This window comes from Suricata suricatta, chromosome 11, assembly GCF_006229205.1.
Source record: "Suricata suricatta isolate VVHF042 chromosome 11, meerkat_22Aug2017_6uvM2_HiC, whole genome shotgun sequence".
NCBI classification, from domain to species: domain Eukaryota; kingdom Metazoa; phylum Chordata; class Mammalia; order Carnivora; family Herpestidae; genus Suricata; species Suricata suricatta.
Genome location: NC_043710.1, coordinates 54,755,679 through 54,774,041, shown reverse-complemented (window position 1 = coordinate 54,774,041; position 18,363 = coordinate 54,755,679). Strand labels below are relative to the sequence as shown.

Sequence of the window (18,363 nt, the reverse complement as noted above, 5' to 3'; positions counted from 1 at the left end):
TCCCAGGATTGGCTCTGCCTACAGTGTTGGCAGTGTCTGTCTCTTCGGGGAGACTCACCACCTGCTCCCTTCCACTGGAAGAGCTTTCCTGAGCCAGGGAATTCCCTTCTGTAGCGCCTGACAGCAGCTCCCAGCATTCTGATGCCACGCGCCCTGCCCACAGCAGCACAGCAAAAATTAGATCACATCTCAGGGCCAAGGCTGGGCTGGAAAGACAAGCGGCTTTAGGTGTTGGAGTGTCCATTGAGGAGCCCTGAAACTGCGAGGGGGAGTGCAGCTCCTGAGGAAGCTCCTCTCCACAGCCTGGGCCAGCTTTGGCAAAGGGTGGTGTTCAGCTCACCCAGGCCGCAGGCCATGGGTGTGTGGATGTGCTGCAGACAGGGGAAGGGCGGGTGCCCAGGGAGGAGAGGCAGGATGCCAGGGCATCTGCCAGCCCTCCAGGACACTCATTTTGGCCCTCTGCCCTCCAGCAGGGAGCAGACAAGTGTGTTTTGTTTTGGCATTAACTGGGCAGGCTGTGGGAAAATAGGTGGCAGGCTTCCTAAGCTGAGTAGGGACTCCTTTCACAGGCAAGCACACAGTGGTTGTAGACCTGCCACCTCTCCATCCTGCTGTCCATCCCCTGTAACTCCATCTCTTTCCCCTGGTCACTTCTGACCCTCAACCCCCAGCTCAGCCTGGGAGGTCCTCTCCATGGAAGGGACTCACAAAGGAGTAGCATCTCAAGCTGTCAGGCTGGGTTTTGAAGAAACTCCCTGGTGAAGCCCTTGTGTTACAGATGAGGAAATGAAGAAGGTTGCGGGACGGCCGGGGACTTCCCAGGTCTACACGGTGAGTCAAGGACAGAACTGGGACTGTAGTTGGGCTCAACCCCCCTCCTATGGGAATTCCTCTTTTTGTGTTTTGTTTTTTTAATCTATAAACAAAACCAGAATGAAATGAAGGGAAACTGAAGGAAAACACATACACATACAAAGGAAACTCACATTTGTGGCCCAGCACAGTTGCAGGCATTTTATGTAAACATTTCCATTTTTAATTCCTGCCACAAACCTGCAAAAAGTCATTACTCCTCTTATAAGGATGAGGGCAGTGGTTTGAAGAGAGATTTCAGAACTTGGTCAAGAACCCAAAGCGAGGCAGAAGAGGAACCAAACATCTAGCCCAGGTTTGCCTGACCCCAAATTCCTTTGATGTCAGTCCTCTGCACAAACCTGACTTTTACCCATCGGTCTAAGTTTCCCAGAGTTGTAATCACAGTGTAGCTCCCAGCAGGAAGGCCTTTGTCGGTATCCTCCACAAGCAGTCATTCAACCTTCCCTGATGTATCCCAAGACAGTCACTAGCTTACTTAGCTCCTCAGTTCTTTACAGATCACATACCTGTTATTTCACTTAACCTGTACCACCTCTTTAGGAGGAAGGACAGAATTTGTGATGTGTAAAATGTCACATTCACCAAGTGCCTGGCAAAGACAGGACTAGAACCTTGGTTTCCTGCTGCCTGATATCAAAACCATGTGACTGTCTGCTCCTGCTATAGTCCTGGGACTGACTGTCCTCTCTCCCCCGCCCAAGTTGTAACACTCCCTGGCACCAGCTGACCAGATAATTCCCTGTCCCAGTGCCTGCCTCTCAGGGACTCACCTCTGGTCTTAGACCCCTGTCACCACCTGGCGGAATCTGGGCCATGTGAGTTCCGGACTCACTGTTGTGATCTTCCGTCCATGTGTTGAAATTGGTTGCTCCTGGAGCGCAGGGCCTGGGTCTCATCCCAGAGACCTGCTTATGACAGCCCAGAATAAGGGACTGGTTATGTGATGCTGGATTGAATTCAAGGTCTAGTTCTACCACAACTGACTCTCTTAGGAAGAGCCCCTGCCCTCTTCTGCTGGCCACTGTTCATGAGGCCTAATTTCAGCAGGCTATGATTCTGTCTTGAGAGGTAATGGAGGAAATGGGCACACTCCCATATCAGGTTTCCCAGAGGCTGTGTTGAGGGGATTAGTTCAGGCAGGGGCAAAAGTTGAGATGTGTGTGGGGCGTGGGGGTGGAAGTGGGGGAGTGGAAGTACAGGGGATGAGTGATTAGGGTAAAAGGAAGGTGAATGGGGAAAGGGTCCACAGACTGCATGATTTGCAGCAGCATCGCCAGCTAGCTTCAGTGGGGCTCAAACAGAGAATAGCTAGCATTTGGATGAGCTAATAGGTATTCCCAAGCATCCTGAACCAATGTGAGTGAGGGATAATGAGAGAGCAGGAAAGGGAGTGAGGGCTGTGAACCCTAGCTGCAGGGAGGGTGGGAAGTGCATTGGTACGGTCTGGAAATTTGGGATGGTGGCTACCATCTCTAGAACCTTGGATGGAGTGCCAATCTGTCCTGGGTGGTCTCTTTGAACTGTGGTGGGGTGCTTGCTGTTCACATTCTAATCATGCTCAAGGGCTGCTGCACGCTCTGTATCCCTAGAGTTTCTCCTGGGAGTCCTGTGGAATATTGGAATAACTTATCTTCCAATGCTCACTCATATGCCTGCTCTAGTCAGCTTTTAATCCTGGCTCTCACTTAAATTTAGAATCACATTCCTTCTGGGAGTTTGTACAGCAGCAGCATGCTGGAGGAAGAGGGTAGCTTCAGAACCAGAAGGAGCCAGGGGCCAGGCCTGGTTCTCCTGTCCTAACTGTGTGACCTTGGACTGGTCATTTCACTTCTGATCTTCAGTCTGTGAAATCTGTGGAGTCATATGTATCATGAGAAGTTATGAAGGTTAGAAACAATGTAGATAATATGCTTACAGTTAATCCCTGAAACATAAAAAAGGCAAAATAAATGGTAGCTGTTATTAATTCCTTCCCAGGGTAAGAATCCCATCTGTGGCCTCCTTGATCCAAGCCAGTCAGCACCTACTTGCACTGCCCCATGGATGGGGGAGCTCATCCCTTCTAAGGGCAGGTTGAGCTGGTAAACCTTCTTCCTAGAGACAGCTGAGACCTGTCCCATTTTGGTCTCTGGGGCCATAATGCATGCTGCTCTGTGGTCACAGGACAGCTCTGTGGCATTTCCCCCAAAGAGTATCAAGGGATCTCACATCTGGTAACACAGTGCTTGCCCACACTTCAGGAGCAAGGCTCTGGAAGTTCCCAGCATGGTTCAAAGGGGGTACATTTTAAGTCAGGCTTATATAAATCACAGAAATCCCTTTCCCATCCCTGTGAAGTTCAGAATATACGTTGTATCCTCCTGAGTCTGCATTTTTCCTGGGTGAACTCTCTCAATTCCTTGAATAAGAGGAAGTTGGGAGAACTGGATCTGGTCCCAAATCCATCACTTCAGGGCAAATACTTATCTTCACTGAGCTTCCAGTTACTCATTTGTAAAATGAATAAAATAACACTCTTTCACAGGATTATAGTGAAGATTAGCTCAGAAAATATGAAAGTTTGGGTTTGGGGAAAGGCATTTAGTAAATGTTAAACATATTTTTTTAAACCACACTTTTGAAAAAGCAGTTAGCAGGTAAGTCCATCTGATGTTGCCCCATAGTTTTTTTTTAAATCACACCTCCAAAGGAAATTATTACAGAAAATTAATGCTGTTCCTGGTTTTAGAATAATGGCAAATCAGGTGGAAGATACCCTCCTAAACTCATAAAATAAAGCCCCAGGGTTGTACTTTATCTGTGAAGAGCCTACTAAGTTCCAGACTCATTCACTTACCTTATTCTGTGGTTGGGGACCAAGACCTAGAGAGAGAAGGCCCAGCATTATCAGTGGTAGAGGGTAGATCCTGAATCTCATAACATCTAGCAAATTTACATCCCTAGTCCTCACTTCTATAAGAGAGGTGAAGGGAGGATAATCTTTGGGCTAGACTAGTTGCACCCAGGACTAAGATCTAGCAAATCTTTGTTTAGCACCTTTGTGTGCATGACACTGTGTCTGGGCAAGCACTATTACTCCTCCCCTACTATCCTAGTAACATTCATGGAATGGCTGGCTTGGAACTCAGCCTTGTTGGTGAAGGCTGACGCTGATTCTTTCTTCCTCTTAAGACTCTGTATCTGGCACAGGGTCTGACACAAGGCTTGGCACAAAGCAGGATCTAGCAAATATTTTTTGAATGAATAATGAATCAGTAAGCAATTATTGATCAGCAACTATGTGCCAGACCCTGTGGTAGAAGAAATTCTATTTGACATAACAAGTGTGTTGGGCTGGTATTATATCTCCATTTTACAAGTGAGAAAATAATGGCTGAAGGCATGAAACTGACTAGCTCAAAGCCTCACAGGAATTGGTGCTGGAGCTGAGATCGGAGCCCAGCCTGGCTACCTCTGGCCTGGGCTCTAGTTTCTGCCCCACAGCTGTCAGGGAGCTAGGCCTCCACTCACCTGTTCCATTGCCCCAGGCCTTCCCTGATAGTAATTAAGGACTCTGGCGAAGGGCTGACTTTTGAATGACCTCAAGGAAATGAGAAAAAGCAAGCCTGATCTTCTGGGTCATATACAGTCTGACTCATGCATAGCCTTCCTGTACAAGAAGTCTAGGTAACAACCTGGGTTCAAGTTCCATCTTGAAACAATTTCTGGCCAATTGTGCCTTGGGCAATATACTTGGGTCTCCCCAGGCCTCACTTACTTTCCTCTTTTGCCTGACTACACTTTTGAGAACAGGTGTCCAGAACTCCAACTTCTGATAAAACCGTAGAGCAATCTAGTTCACCCTTCACACATCCACGTGGCTCCAGAAGAGGTATTTTCATTCTCTTACGCATCCCAAGGAAGGGTGAAAACCCTACCCCTAGATGGTCTTTGACAGGGCAGGAATGTGTGGGGAGGGGGGTGTGTGTGGATGGACAGCCTCACTGACAGATGAAGGCGGAGCTCACTGAGCTACATAGACGTGGACTGAGATCCAGAGGTCCTGACTCCGTTGCCCCTGCAGCCTCTACTTTTCCCCATAGTTATCATCTGCACCTGTCTATGACCCATAGACCCCCTTCGTGACCCAGAGAATCTAGTCGCGCTGTGTGACCTACGGAGAGCCTCCTTGTGAATTGGGGATCCTGGTCTTAACTTCGCGGTTCCCTTCCAGCACAGAGTCCGTCCTCCTTGACTTGAATGCCCCGTACCAGAGAGCCTTTTCTCCTTTGCAAGGCAACTAGACATCCCCCTTTCCCTCCCCGGCAAAAGTCAGACACCTGCCGCCCGCTGAGAAAGGACTTGTCGATGCTAGCCCCCTTCACGCTTGCCTATTTGGCTAGCCCATTCGCTCACCAGAGAGAGGGGTGTTTGAGGACCGAAGAGAAGTAAAAAAACAGAGCTCTCCTACTCTCCACAGGCATGCTACCCTCCACCCCAATGTAAAAACTTCAAAGTGTCATCCTCCTACACACACACACACACACACACACACACACACACACACACGCACGCACGCACGCACGCACGCACACAGACACAGAAACACTGCGGCCCAAAAGCCCGCAGGAGGTGGGGTCGGCTTGTGCGCGTGCGTCGGCGCGGAGCCCTCTCCCGCCCACGTGCGCGGCTCCGAGTGGAGGCGCGCGCCCGGGTGGCTGGCGGGAAAGCGCGCGGGAAGCCCCCGTCTGGCTCCCAGTGTGGGGGAGGGAGGACAAGAGGCGTTTGGAACGTGCCACTCTCGGAGCGAGGGGGGGATTTCGTGCTCCCGTAGCGTTTCTCCCCCTTCTATTCCCCGACCGATCCGTTAGTTCCCCCTGCCGAGATCCGGAGCCCCGCGCCGCCGCCACGCTCCCTCCCTGCAGCTTGGCCCGGCCCCTCGAACCCAGCTCTGGACTGAGTTGTCCCCTCCGTCGCCGGAGCGGGGCGCTGCGCCACACGGTGGGGCCGGAAATTCCCGTGGCCTGAGTGGAGGAGCCGAAGCTGAGAGCGGGGTGCCGCCTTCCACCTCCCCGGGACGGGCGGGGGCGTTGGGCCCTGCGAGGGCTGGGCTGCCTGAGTGGGGGCGGGCGGCCGCATCTGCTAGGAGCTGCGGCGCCGGCTGGCGGGGAGCCGGACAACGCTGCCGTTCGAGAGCCGCTCGGCGAGCTAGGAGACCCTGCGCCCCAGCTCTAGGGCCCCCGCCCCCTCGCGGTCTCCGCCTCCTTCCCTCACACACCCCCCCGGGCCGTCCGAGCTCCTGGCCTTCTCGGGGCTCCTCCTCCTCTCTTCACACTCGCCCTCCAACCCGGGTCCTCCAGCCGCCCGCCGGCCTTGCTCCCTGCCGGGCGAGTTCTCGTTCTCAGGCTCTCCTTACACACACATACTCGCTTGCGGGGCCTCCTCACCTCACGGCCCTCCACCTCCTCGTCCTAACTGACGCCGCCGTCGGGGGAGGATTGATGTCCCTTCAGCATCATGCAGCCGCCGCCGAGGAAGGTGAGGATGCAGTGGGGGGCTTTGGGGTTTGGGAGGGGTCTGTACAAGGGACGCGGCTGGGGAGACCGCTCCGTCCCCTCCCCCTTTTCGCAAGGGGCCGTGCTCGCCGTCGCCTCGGGCTTGTCACCGAGTTGCCGGCGGCTCCAGAAGCGGGCCACGCGGATGAGGTGTTTTTCCGACAGAAGGGCGACCCCGGCTCGTCCTCTCCAGGGAGACCCCCCCCCCCAGACCTTTTGCAGAGTTTCGGGTGTGCATTTGTGTGTGCGCGCGCATGGCAGTGCTGCTCGCTGCAAAGTGCATTCTCGGGGGCTGCACCGAGGGGAGGCGGAGAGCCCCTGCAGCTTTGCAGAGCCGGTGCTTGTGTGATTGTTTAGTCTGTGCCCGGTTTGAGTCCTCCAGCTGCTTGTCGCCACCCTCGTCCATTTGCAAATTTTCAGGGGATTTGTTTCTAGCCTAGCCGTAAGGTTCGGCCTGCTTTTCCCACGGGGCTGCCCAGAAGTTAGACTAGTTACTGCCCCCAACCCCAGGGGAAAACAAGAAATTATGCCTTTCTCCCTCCACCGCCAATCCTACCCCGCCCCTCCAGCTAGGAGGGCAGGAGGTAGTGGTGCTGCCCTCGGAGAGCGTCAAATGGGCAGTGCGTGGCGTGTGCACCGCGATCTGGGGTTGGGGTGGGAGTGACGGGTGCTCCCCGGCGTGTCAGCAGCTTCCCCCCAGCGCCTTTCGAGAACTGTTTCACTGTCTTCTTCCCCAGCGTTCCCAGGGGCTGAGGCTGTGTCCTTGTCTTTTTAATCCTGCAGATGGTACTTAGTGTCTACCCTGGGCATTGGGTGGAGAAGGCTGTTCTGCCCTCCCCTCGTGGGCAAACATTTGCTGAATGCCTAACTCGCTCGTGTCTGCTTCTTTCTCTTTCTTAATCCGGGTTTCTCCAGTTAAGCGACTCTTTTTTCTTTTACACATGTACCCTCACTCCTCCGGGTTAGCACGGCTCCGGTGTGTGTGGGGGGATTCCAGGCCCGCTGTAACCTGGAACCCTGGCGAGAGGCACTGGCCAGTTTGCATTTCCTCTTCTGTTTGAAGTGGAGCCGCCACGGGGACCGGCTTGCTGGGGTGGCTTAAAAGCACTGCATATACTGGAAGGTCACTTTTGCTTTCTTCTTTGTGAGAAAGAGATTGTGATTTGATGGGCTGTCAGCGAGTGGAGGGCATCATCCTTAGAGACCTTGTGCTTTCTCGCAGCCATTATGGAATGATTTATGTAGTCAGTTTATGCATATGATTTCATGATTGTGTAAATTTTGGTCCTTAGATATAAGGCATTCCTATACTTCCTTCTGCCATCTATACTCAGCTCACCTCCCCTGGTGGTTGAAATCTTTTAAGTCTTTTTTGGAAGAAATAGAAGACAGTCCCTTTTAAAACTCTTAAGAAGACCTATATATGTACTTGTGCATGAAATGGAATAACTGGAAGCTCATTTTGCACTTCTTTATTGTGTAGTTTTTGCAATATTTTACTTTCATTTAACCTCTTTCAGGTTATTTGCCTAGTTTTCTGATTAAGTTATTTTCAGTAGAACAAAATAAGGTGATAGATAATGGATTTATGGCCTTTAGGGGAGAAGTGAGCAAGAATTCTGTATTCTGACAAGTCTTAAGTATTTGCTTAATTAATTATTTTGTTAAAGTTGCAGTAAGACCTTCATAAATGTATGGTATATTTTAGGTGAAAGTTACACAAGAACTGAAAAACACTCAAGTTGAGCAGATGACAAAACTTCAAGCCAAACATCAAGCAGAATGTGATTTGCTTGAAGATATGAGGTAAGGTTATAGTAAATAGTTCGAGAACTTTTATATCTTTGTTCAAAGAACCATTGAGTTACGAAGCCCCAGGAACTGATGATGGAATTTCCTTTTGGATTTCCTGCTTTAAGGCTGTTAGAACTTTGACTCAGCTAGAAATTATAACTGGAACTAACGAAATGCAAACTTTCTTTCCTTTAACGGGGGAAACCTATACATACCATCATGAGAACAACGGTCTTAAAAGTTTATTAGTCAAATTATAATCATTGAAGTAGAAATTCTTAGTTTTCCTACTGAATTGTAACATTTACTGACCTTAGTGATTTCACACAGATTTTTTTTTAACTGACACCTCTGGTTAATGGTTAATATTTGAGGGTGAGCCAGTCAACCTTAAATGATTGCACACTAGTGCTGTTTGTTAGACCATGACAAATATAATTTTTCTTTGAACATTAAACTTAGTGGAAGTATGATTATCATATGTTATTACCTATATTCATAATTAAATAACTTCAAATAGATAAGACATCTTGCCAGCATTGTGAAAATCAGTATCTTTATTGAGGGAAGCATGACTCATTTTACTGAAAGAAACACCACTATTTTAATAATCTTGTAATACAAATTGACAGCGCAACAAACTTATTTTTAAAAATGATGAGGGGTACCCGGGTGGCTCAGTCAATTAAGCATCCAACTTTGGCTTAGGTCATGGTCTCACAGTTTGTGAGTTTGAGCCCCATATCCAGCTTTGTGCTAATAGCTCAGAGCCTGGAGCCTGCTTCAGATTCTCTCTCTCTCTCTCTCTCTCTGCCCCGCCCCCCACTCATGCTCTGTCTGCCTCTCAAATAAACATGAAAAAAGAAAATGATGGAAGATAATTTGCATGTTGAAACAGAGTGGCTGCAATTCTTATTTCCCTTTAGTAACACATTTATCAAATTGGAGTTGGGTCTGTAAGCTTTATCAGTTACCTATTTTTCCTGTGGTGCATAATCACATGTTGGTTTCATGAAAAATACAAACTATTGTTTAATAAAATTATATGTGTTTGGATACCTAAATTGTTTGGAGCCTAAAGTTTTAAAGAGCTTTTTTCCTCCCCCATATTTAAAATAAATGTTTTTTTATGCTTTTATTTATTATTGAGACAGAAACAGAGCATGAGTGAGGGAGGGGCAGAGAGAGAGGGAGACACTGAATCTGAAGCAGGCTGCAGGCTCTGAGCTGTCAGCACAGAGCCCGATGTGGGGCTTGAACCCACAAACCGTGAGATCATGACCCGAGCTGAAGTCGGATGCTCAACGGGCAGAGCCACCCGCCCAGGTGCCCCTCCTACTCCATATTTAATTTAGGTGCTATTTGTGAGTATTTCTACTGTATTTCCAGGGTTTCTAACTAAGGCATATAAATTTAGTCATTTCTAAACTTGGATAAGATTAATGTTTTCTGACTGAAAAGTATTCTGCATTTATTTCTTTTTGTTTTTCATGTAGCCCCAGTGAAATTTTTAGACTTAAATAATTCCTGTGTGAGATACATGAAGCTCGTCATATGGTTAAAAATTCAAATTTTTGAACATCTATTAAGGGAAATAAGGTATTTTAGTAGCAATCTCTAAATGAAGAGAGTAAATTTTCAGAAGCAATTCAGAAACGCCAAGTTAGTGTATATGTGAAGATCCTCTGTTGGGTCTGGATGGTGGTGGTCATTAAGTCGTGCTAATTATATCTTCTAAAGATTTCTTGTTTACATTCTTTTCTGTTTTTCCCCTATTGCCTATACCTTGGATAGGAGCTTATGGTCAAGTATAGGGACACGCAATCAGTGCTAAATTGATATAGGTTAGTCTAATGCTATTATTTAGTTGTTTCTTTTGTTGCTGACCTATCGCGTTTCATTTGCGTTATTTCAGTAATATCCTCATTATTGCAGTAGTGTTTTCATATCCTTTAACCCCATCCACCATCTCTCCTTTGAAGTTTGTTTTTCACATTGTCACCAGTTAGCTTTCTAAAAACATTGTTTGGGATGCCTGGGTGGCTCAATCAGTTGAGCATCTGACTTGATTTCGGCTCAGATCATGATCCCAGGGTCATGGGATCCAGCCCTGTGTCAGGCTCTGCTCTGAGCTTGGAGTCTGTTAAGATTCTCTCTCTCTTTCTGCCCCCTCTCCCCTGTGTGCATGCTCTCTCTCTCTAAAATTAAAAAATATATAAACAGTTTGTTTTATATTGGGTTCTCTGTGACCTTTTGGATAAAGATCACACACCTTGTTGTAGCATATATGGCCCTCTGCCACCTAGCCACAAGCTTCCTTTCCTGGCATAATTAGTACCGTTTCATGCTTATTCATCCTTCCTTTTTATTCTCCTTGCTCTGGCAACTCAAGACTTCTGGTTATCTAATTGTGCTCTTTACATTCATGCCTTTATATATGCCATTCTCCTTGCCTGTTGATACTCTTCCTCCCACTTTTTCATCTGGCAAATTCTGCTTACCGTGAAATTCTCAAGTTTGTTCTATGTGATCTCAAAGAATTTTGATTTTGTACATGCTTCTGGCTTCCCTCCTCATGTGAACTCCTTGAAGTCAGAGGCTAAGTCTTAATTCATTTTTGTATCTTTGTACCGTTTTAGGCTGGCAGAATTGTTAAATGAATGTAACTGGTTATATTTAAATACACCTTACTTGTTGTTAGGTGAGGTGTTTTTATTGTTCTTTTGGTAGGGGGCTGGAGTGGTGTCTCGAGATTGTGTTACACTTTGATTCATGTGGGCATTTTATTTAATTTATTTTTTTCAAAGTTTTTTTATTTTGAGACTGAGCGAGCAACTGAGCCAGCAGGGAAGGGGCAGAGAGAGAGGGGGAGAAAGAGGATCCCAAGTAGGCTCTGCACTAAACAGTACAGGAGCTCGAACTCACCAACCATGAGATCATGACCTGAGCTGAAACCTAGAGTCAGACCTTCAATCGACTAAGCCACCCTGGGGCCCCTCATGTGGGCACTTTAAAATGTACCGTGCTATTTGATGTTGCATAGATCTGTATTTAGATATACTATGTAAATACAGAGTTGGCGATCCAAGGATTAATAGATTCCTTATTCTAATGAGTCAGTGTTCCAATTGAGCTATGTTAAATTATTGGAATAAATCCCTTCACTTCTATGTAGTTGTGAGTAGTTGTATTACCTCCTAAAACATGGATTTAGATTTCTGCTTTTCTTTTTTTCTCAATGTTAATATTGAATTGGCAGTTGAAAATTGTGTATTATTGGTATTCATAATACATTTAGTTGCTTGAGGAAGGGGGTAGTGTGCCTTTTCGGGTCTGTCCTAGCAAGTTGAATGACATTTTAAAAATTCATTAAAACTTGGGTTTGGATCTATAATACACTATGTATTACATTGTAAAAGACCTTGCTGCCATTTTTCCTTTTTTTTTTTTTTTTTTTTTTAAGTTATCTCTACCCCCAACCTGGGACTTGAACTCACAATCTGGGTATTAAGAGTTGCGTGCTCTACCTACTGAGCTAGCCGGGCACCCCTGCTTTTCTTTTTTTGAAGTTGCCATCATTCTCTTTCCCAAAACCCCACAAATAATAGTTCTTCTAACCAATACCCCCCCTCCCGCATCAGTGTTCTGTTCAATTTAGGTTAGTGTGAATTCACTTAAAAAAGTGCAGATAGCTTTGTTTTCCTTCCTTCTTTCCTTTCTTCCTCTCTCTCTCTCTCTCTCTCTCTCTCTCTCTCTCTCTCTCTCTTTTAAAAGATTTTATTTATTTAAGTAATCTCTATACTCAAAATGGGGCTTGAACTTACAAGCCCAAGATCAGGAGCCACACACGCTCCTCTGACTGACCCAGCTGGGTGCCCTAGCTTTTCTTAATATAGAGAAATTATTAGTAGACAGAAAAATTTTTATGACTTTAAAAAAAGGTGAAAAAGAAAAAGACCACAATAATTATTAAGCTGTAAGTAGGGGATGTAATAGGATATGTCATGTATTAAGCTGTAAATAGGAGAATTTCATGCTGGGTAATGGCTAGTTTCCATTCCCTTCCCCCACATCTCATCTTCTGGAATTTTGAAGGGAGGAAACCAATTATGATACACTATTTTTCCTTTCCTCCCCTCCCCTTCTTCAGATCATTTGTTCCAGGGATGTATTTGGAACCTGGAAACTGGTGTGTTCAGAGTAAAATTTGAGAAAGAAAGATAACTCATTTGTTGTTAATCAGGACATTGCTTTGGGGAAGTTTTATACTGAAGTGTTTCCTTTTTGGCTTTTTCTGTCAACAGTAGACAAGCATACTTTACTTTCTTTTTAGTTTATTATTATTTTTTTTCTGTTTGCTTCCTAAGGCGATTTATAAGGTTCTAAGTACTGTACAGCCTGTATATTGTTTATTAAAATTATACATTCAGTATTATTCTTATGATTTGCTAATAAAGGAAGTTCTTTGCAGGGATTCTGAATATAAAGAACTACCTTCTTAGCAGACATTTTTTAGGAGGTCATTATATAATATAGAAAAATCACAGAATTTTAGAGTTTGATGGATACTGTCACATTTGTTGATGAAAATGGAAACTGAGGCACCATGAGATGAAGCAAGTCATATTGAGGAAGATTGCTAAGCTATTTCTCTATTTTCTAGACTAGTGCACTATTCCCTCTGTGTGTATTTCCTAAGCTTTTAATCAAGGTTATATCATCATAGGTCCCATTTCTTAAAACATTTTGCCTATCAAAAAGTACGTTTTAACTAATAATTTGTTTTCTTATTTTATACTTTTCATACATGAAGCTGGCAGTCAGCTTTGAATCACTATTTTAAAACTACTTACATGAATCCAAAGGCAAAGATACTTGAAACTTTACCTCAGAGAAGGTTGAATCTATGGTTTCTCACAGATACTCTGAAAAATGGAAAATCTATCTAATCTGTCTATCTATCTATTGTTTATTTATTTTGAGAGTGAGAACCTGTGTGTGCATATGCGTGCACATGTAGAGAAAGGGGCAGATAGAGAGGGAGAGAAGAAATCCCAAGCAGGCTCTGTGCTGTGAACACAGAGCCTGACATGGGGCTTGATCTCATGAACTGTGACATTGTGACCTGAACTGAAATCAACAGTTGGATGCTTAACCGACTGAGCCACCTGGGCACCCCTAAGATTTTTAAGTAATCTTTATACCCAGTGTGGGGCTCAAACTCACAACCCTGAGATCAATAGTCACACACTTCGTCAACTGAGCCAGCCAGGCATTTCTGGTCTAGATGGTTTTAAAAACAGTTTTATTGAGACATAATTCACATACCACATACCATATAATTAACCTCAAGTTTTTAAGTATATTCATGGGGTATACAACCATCAACACTTTAGAACATTTTTGCTCCCCAAAAAGAAATGCTATAGCATTTCTTAGTAGTCACTTTGCATAGTTTTCTCCAGCCTTAAGCAGTTACCTTCCCTGTCTATAGAAATGGAATCTGTAAAAATGGAATCAGACAATGTATGGTCTTCTGTAACTAGCTTTTGCTAAGCATAATGTTTCCAGGGTTCGTCCATGTTATAGCATCAGTACTTCATTCCTTTTTATTGCTGAATAATACTCTGTGGTATGGATATACCACCACATTTTATTAACCCACTTATCATTTGATGGAATTTTTGGCTATTATGAATAATGTTCCTTTTGAACATTCATGTACAAATTTTGTGTGGATTTCATGTTTTCATTAGTAGTGGAATTGCTTGGTCATATGGTAACTTTGTGTTTCACTTTTTGAGGAACTTTCAAACTGATTTCCAAAGTGGCTACACCATTTTTTATTTCCACTAGCAGTAATGTTGCAGAAGTTTCAGTTTTTCCATATCCTTGCTAATGCTTGTTATTGTCTGTCTTTTGATTATAGCCAGCCTAGTGGGCATGAAGTAATATCATTGTGGCTTTTATTTGCATTTCTTTAACAGCCTGTGATACCGAGCATTGTTTCATATGCTTGTTGGCCATTTGTATATCTTATTTGGAGAAATGTCTATTCAAATCCTTTGCCCAAGTTTTAACTGGGTTATTTGTCTTCTTGTGTTGTTAAGTTCTTTAAGTGTGTATATGTGTGTGTGTGTGTGTGTGTGTGTGTGTGTGTGTGTGTGTGTGTGTATGTAAGCTGTTTGACTTGTAGATATATACAGAATTTGCAGTATTTATACTTAAATGGTGGAAAGAATAAGGACTTTGAAGGTAGACCAGAGATTGAAACCCAGCTCTGCCGCTTATTAATTGGGTGATCTTGGAGAAGTTACTAAGGTACTGTGAGCCTCGTATTTCATAAAACTAAAACAAGGTTAATGCCTACCTTTCTGCTTTTCTGTAAAAGTTAAATGAGATATGTGAAATGCTGAGCATGGTAGATCTTCTGCAGTGGTAGTACTATAGTTAGTGGAAATTAGAGCCTGGGAAGGATGTTGTCTTATTCAAGGTAACAATGGAGTTATTGTGTTTCATTAATTCTAAGAAGCACAGTTTTTTTTTTTTTATTATGTTCTTTTGAAATCCAGATACATCTTACAATTGCTTTTGGCTTTGATGTAGTTGTCATGCATGGAACTTGCAGAATATGTATTGGCATACTTGGAAGAAAATCCCAGAGATAATGGTTGGAATACAAATATTGGATCACCCAGGCTTTTAATGGTACAGAGGATGAAGTTGTATGGAAAACTATAGACTATCACTGACTGATTAAAAAAAGTAATTCAGGGGCACCTGGGTGGCTAAGTTGGTTGAGTGTCCAACTTTGCTCAGGTCATGATCTTGCGGTTCGTGGGTTCTAGTCTTGCATTGGGCTCTGTGCTGACAGCTTGGAGCCTGCAGCCTGCTTCGGATTCTGTGTCTCCCTCTCTCTCTGCCTCTCCTCTACTCATGCTCTGTTTCTCTCTGTCTCAATAATAAATAAACATAAAAAATTAAAAAAGAAAGTGATTCAGAAGAACTTGACTCTGAGACCAATTTATGCACCAATTTATTTTATCTTTTTGAAATTATGCACTAATTATCCTAAAAATTTGACAAAATAAGTTTAAAAGCATTCTTTTAATAAGTATAAATAAAATTTGTAAGTGATAGGGCATTGAATCAATTTATTTGGCAACATTTTTTCTTAGTGGAACAGAATGTATCTTGGAATCAGAATTTTTTGATACCATGAAAACTGGAAGTATCAGGTCAGATACTGGACCCAGGTCTTTTTTTTTCATTCATTCAAATTTCATTATTGCTTCTCAATTTGGTGTTCTTTCAAATGAGAACTTAAAAATGATGTAAATCATGAGAGGGAGAATTTTTAAAAATAGGACTGCAAGGGGTGGGGTACCTGGGTGGTTTAGTTGGTTAAGCACCTGACTTTGGCTTACATCATGGTGTCGCACTTCACAAGTTCAAGCCCCAGTCAGGCTCTGGGCTGACAGCTCAGAGCCTGGAGCCTCCTTTGGAATCTCTGTCTCCTTTGCTGCCCTTCCCCTGCTCATGGTCTGTCTGTCTCTCAAAAATAAATAAACACTAAAAAAATAACACAGGGCTACAAGGAAAAAGATCAAGTAGGACCATACTTAACATTTCTTTGAGGGGTGCTGAGTGGCTTAGTTGGTTAAGTGTCCAACTTCGGCTCAGCTCATTTTTTCACAGTTTATGAGTTTGAGCTCCCCAACAGGCTCTCTGCTGTCAATACTGAGCCTGCTTTGAATCCTTTGCACCCTCTCTCTCTGCCTCTCCCCCAACTCAAAAATAAATAAATATTAAAAAAATATTTGGATTGCCTGCTTTGACTCAGGTCATGATCTCACAAATTTGAGCCCCATATCAGGTTCTGTGCTGACACCTCAGAGCCTGGAGCCTGCTTCAGATTCTTTGTCTCCATCTCTGTCTGCCTCTCCTCCGCTCTTACTCTGTCTCTCTCTCAAGAATAAATAAACATTAAAAATATATATATTAAAGCATTTCTTTGAATGAGAGGAAGAAGAAAGATTACCTCATTTTATTTTTTATTTATTTAAAAAAATTTTTTTTAATGTTTTTTATTTATTCTTGATACAGAGAGAGACAGAGCATGAGAGGGGGAGGGGCAGAGAGAGAGAGGGAGACACAGAATCCGAAGCAGGCTCCAGGCTCTGAGCTAGCTGTCAGCACAGAGCCTGACGTGGGGCTCGAACCCATGAATGTGAGATCTGACCTGAGCTGAAGTCGGAGGCTTAACCGACTGAGCCACCCAGGTGCCCCGATTACCTCATTTTAAAGTGAGGGAATAACATGGAACTTCAACTGCCTAAGTGAATTTACATTTTGAATATATACTTCTACAATATGGTCAGTTCTGGACAGGAGACTAAGAGTAGGAGGTACAAACTAGGCAGAGGAGAAAACAGGAAAATTTAGTTTTTTTTTAAATTTAATTTTTAAAAAATGTTTTTTATTTACTTTTTAGAGACAGAGAGAGACAACGCAAGCAGGGGAGGGTCAGAGAGAGAGGGAGACACAGAATCTGAAGCAGGCTCCAGGCTCTGAGCTAGCTCTCAGCACAGTGCCCGATGCAGTGCTAAAACCCATGAACTGTGAGATCATGACCTGAGCCGAAGCTGGACGCCTAACCGACTGAGCAACCCAGGTGCCCCGGAAAATTTAGTTTAAGAGAGTCTGTTTACTAAAACTTTTTGTCATAGACCACTTCTTACTTGAAGGAATTAGGGGTTAAAAAATTTTTTTTTTAATGTTTTTATTTTTTTTTTGAGAGAGAGAGGACGTGAGCAGGGAGGGTCAGAGAGAGAAGGAGTCACAGGATCTGAAGACAAGCTCCAGGCTCTAAGCTAGCTGCCAGCACAGAGCCTGATGCGGGACTCGAACCCACAAACATGAGATCATGACCTGAGCCGAAGTCGGACACTTAACTGACTGAGCTACCCAGGCGCCTCTGGAGTTAGGGTTTTAACAGTAATTTTTCCTATTGCTGTTTAATGGTTTATGAACTCATAAGCCATTGCCCATAGATCCTTATATGCTCCTAAAATGTGAAGATTTGTTCTGGATGGGATGGCCATTGCAACCCATAGCAGGAGTTCAAATTCTTAGGTTTGAACGGGATACTTTCATGAGCCAGATGGAATTAAACTAAGGCCTAGTAATGAAAGTTACCCACCACTTGGGTTGAAAATAGAAGTGTTAGAAGGATTTTTGTGTGCACTTTAAACATTTTTAAAACCATACCCAGGTATGTAAATATGAGAGATGGTGAAGGTGATCTTTGAGGTAGGATAGCTGTAATATATTAGAATAAGCACTAGTTTAGAGGCATACAACCTGAGTGTGAATCCTAATCTTAATCTCTTATTAAATGTGTGACTTTGGCATTAAGTCACCATAGGTCTTAAACTTCTCCGAGCCTCATGTATCTTATCTATAAATTGTTAATAATTATACTATCTTATGGAGTTATTTTGATAATTAAAACAAAGTAATGCATATAAAAGCTCTCTTGCAAAGTGTGTGGAACATAATAGATGCTTAATAAATGCATGTGGATTCTAATTTTGTTAAGTAATGGAGAACATCAATTCAGAATTATGGTCTGTGACTTACTCATCCCTAACAAGTTAATTTGTGAGTTAAAAAATGTAATGAGCCTCAAAGATAAATTGTTCAAGTAATTCTAAAGAATTTCTTTCACCAAGTTCAGCAGTCCTAGGTACCTTCCATTTTTCTCTGTGTTCGTAATGATTCTTCTCATGATTGCTGGATGGCTTCCAGTATATGCCCTCTAAGCATAATAATCTCATATGACAACATGAGTGAAGGATGGGGAGGGAAGGACAGTTTATCTTTATGCAAATTTTTCCTCCCTTCCTCCCCTTTTTCTTCCCTCTGTTAGAGAAGGCGATTTCCACCAGAAATGATCCCAATAGACTTTCCCTTATATCATATTGTCCGAGTGTGCTTCATTTGCTTGTGCATGCCTAACTGTAAAGGAGGCTGGGAATATGATTATATTCTTGGAGAGGGGCTTTGCCAGCAAGAAATAAGGTATTGGTGGCAGTAATATGACTTTTGCCACATTAGTCTTTTGCTCTGTTTGCCACAGGGACCCATTTCTAATTTA

At 43.9% G+C, this 18,363-nt stretch overlaps 1 protein-coding gene across 2 annotated transcripts in view; it reads left to right on the top strand.

Annotated features, from left to right (window-relative positions):
• Positions 1 to 5,785: 5,785 nt before the first annotated feature.
• Positions 5,786 to 18,363, top strand: part of FCHSD2 (FCH and double SH3 domains 2) — a 269,715-nt gene continuing 257,137 nt past the window's right edge. Inside the window, exons 1-2 of one of the 2 annotated variants that reach the window (XM_029914695.1) lie at positions 5,786 to 6,393; positions 8,119 to 8,216. In XM_029914695.1, the coding sequence (XP_029770555.1) occupies positions 6,373 to 6,393; positions 8,119 to 8,216 (119 nt within the window). In that variant the 5' untranslated portion in view covers positions 5,786 to 6,372. The remainder of the gene's footprint in view (positions 6,394 to 8,118; positions 8,217 to 18,363) is intronic. The other variant, XM_029914697.1, reaches the window with a different exon arrangement.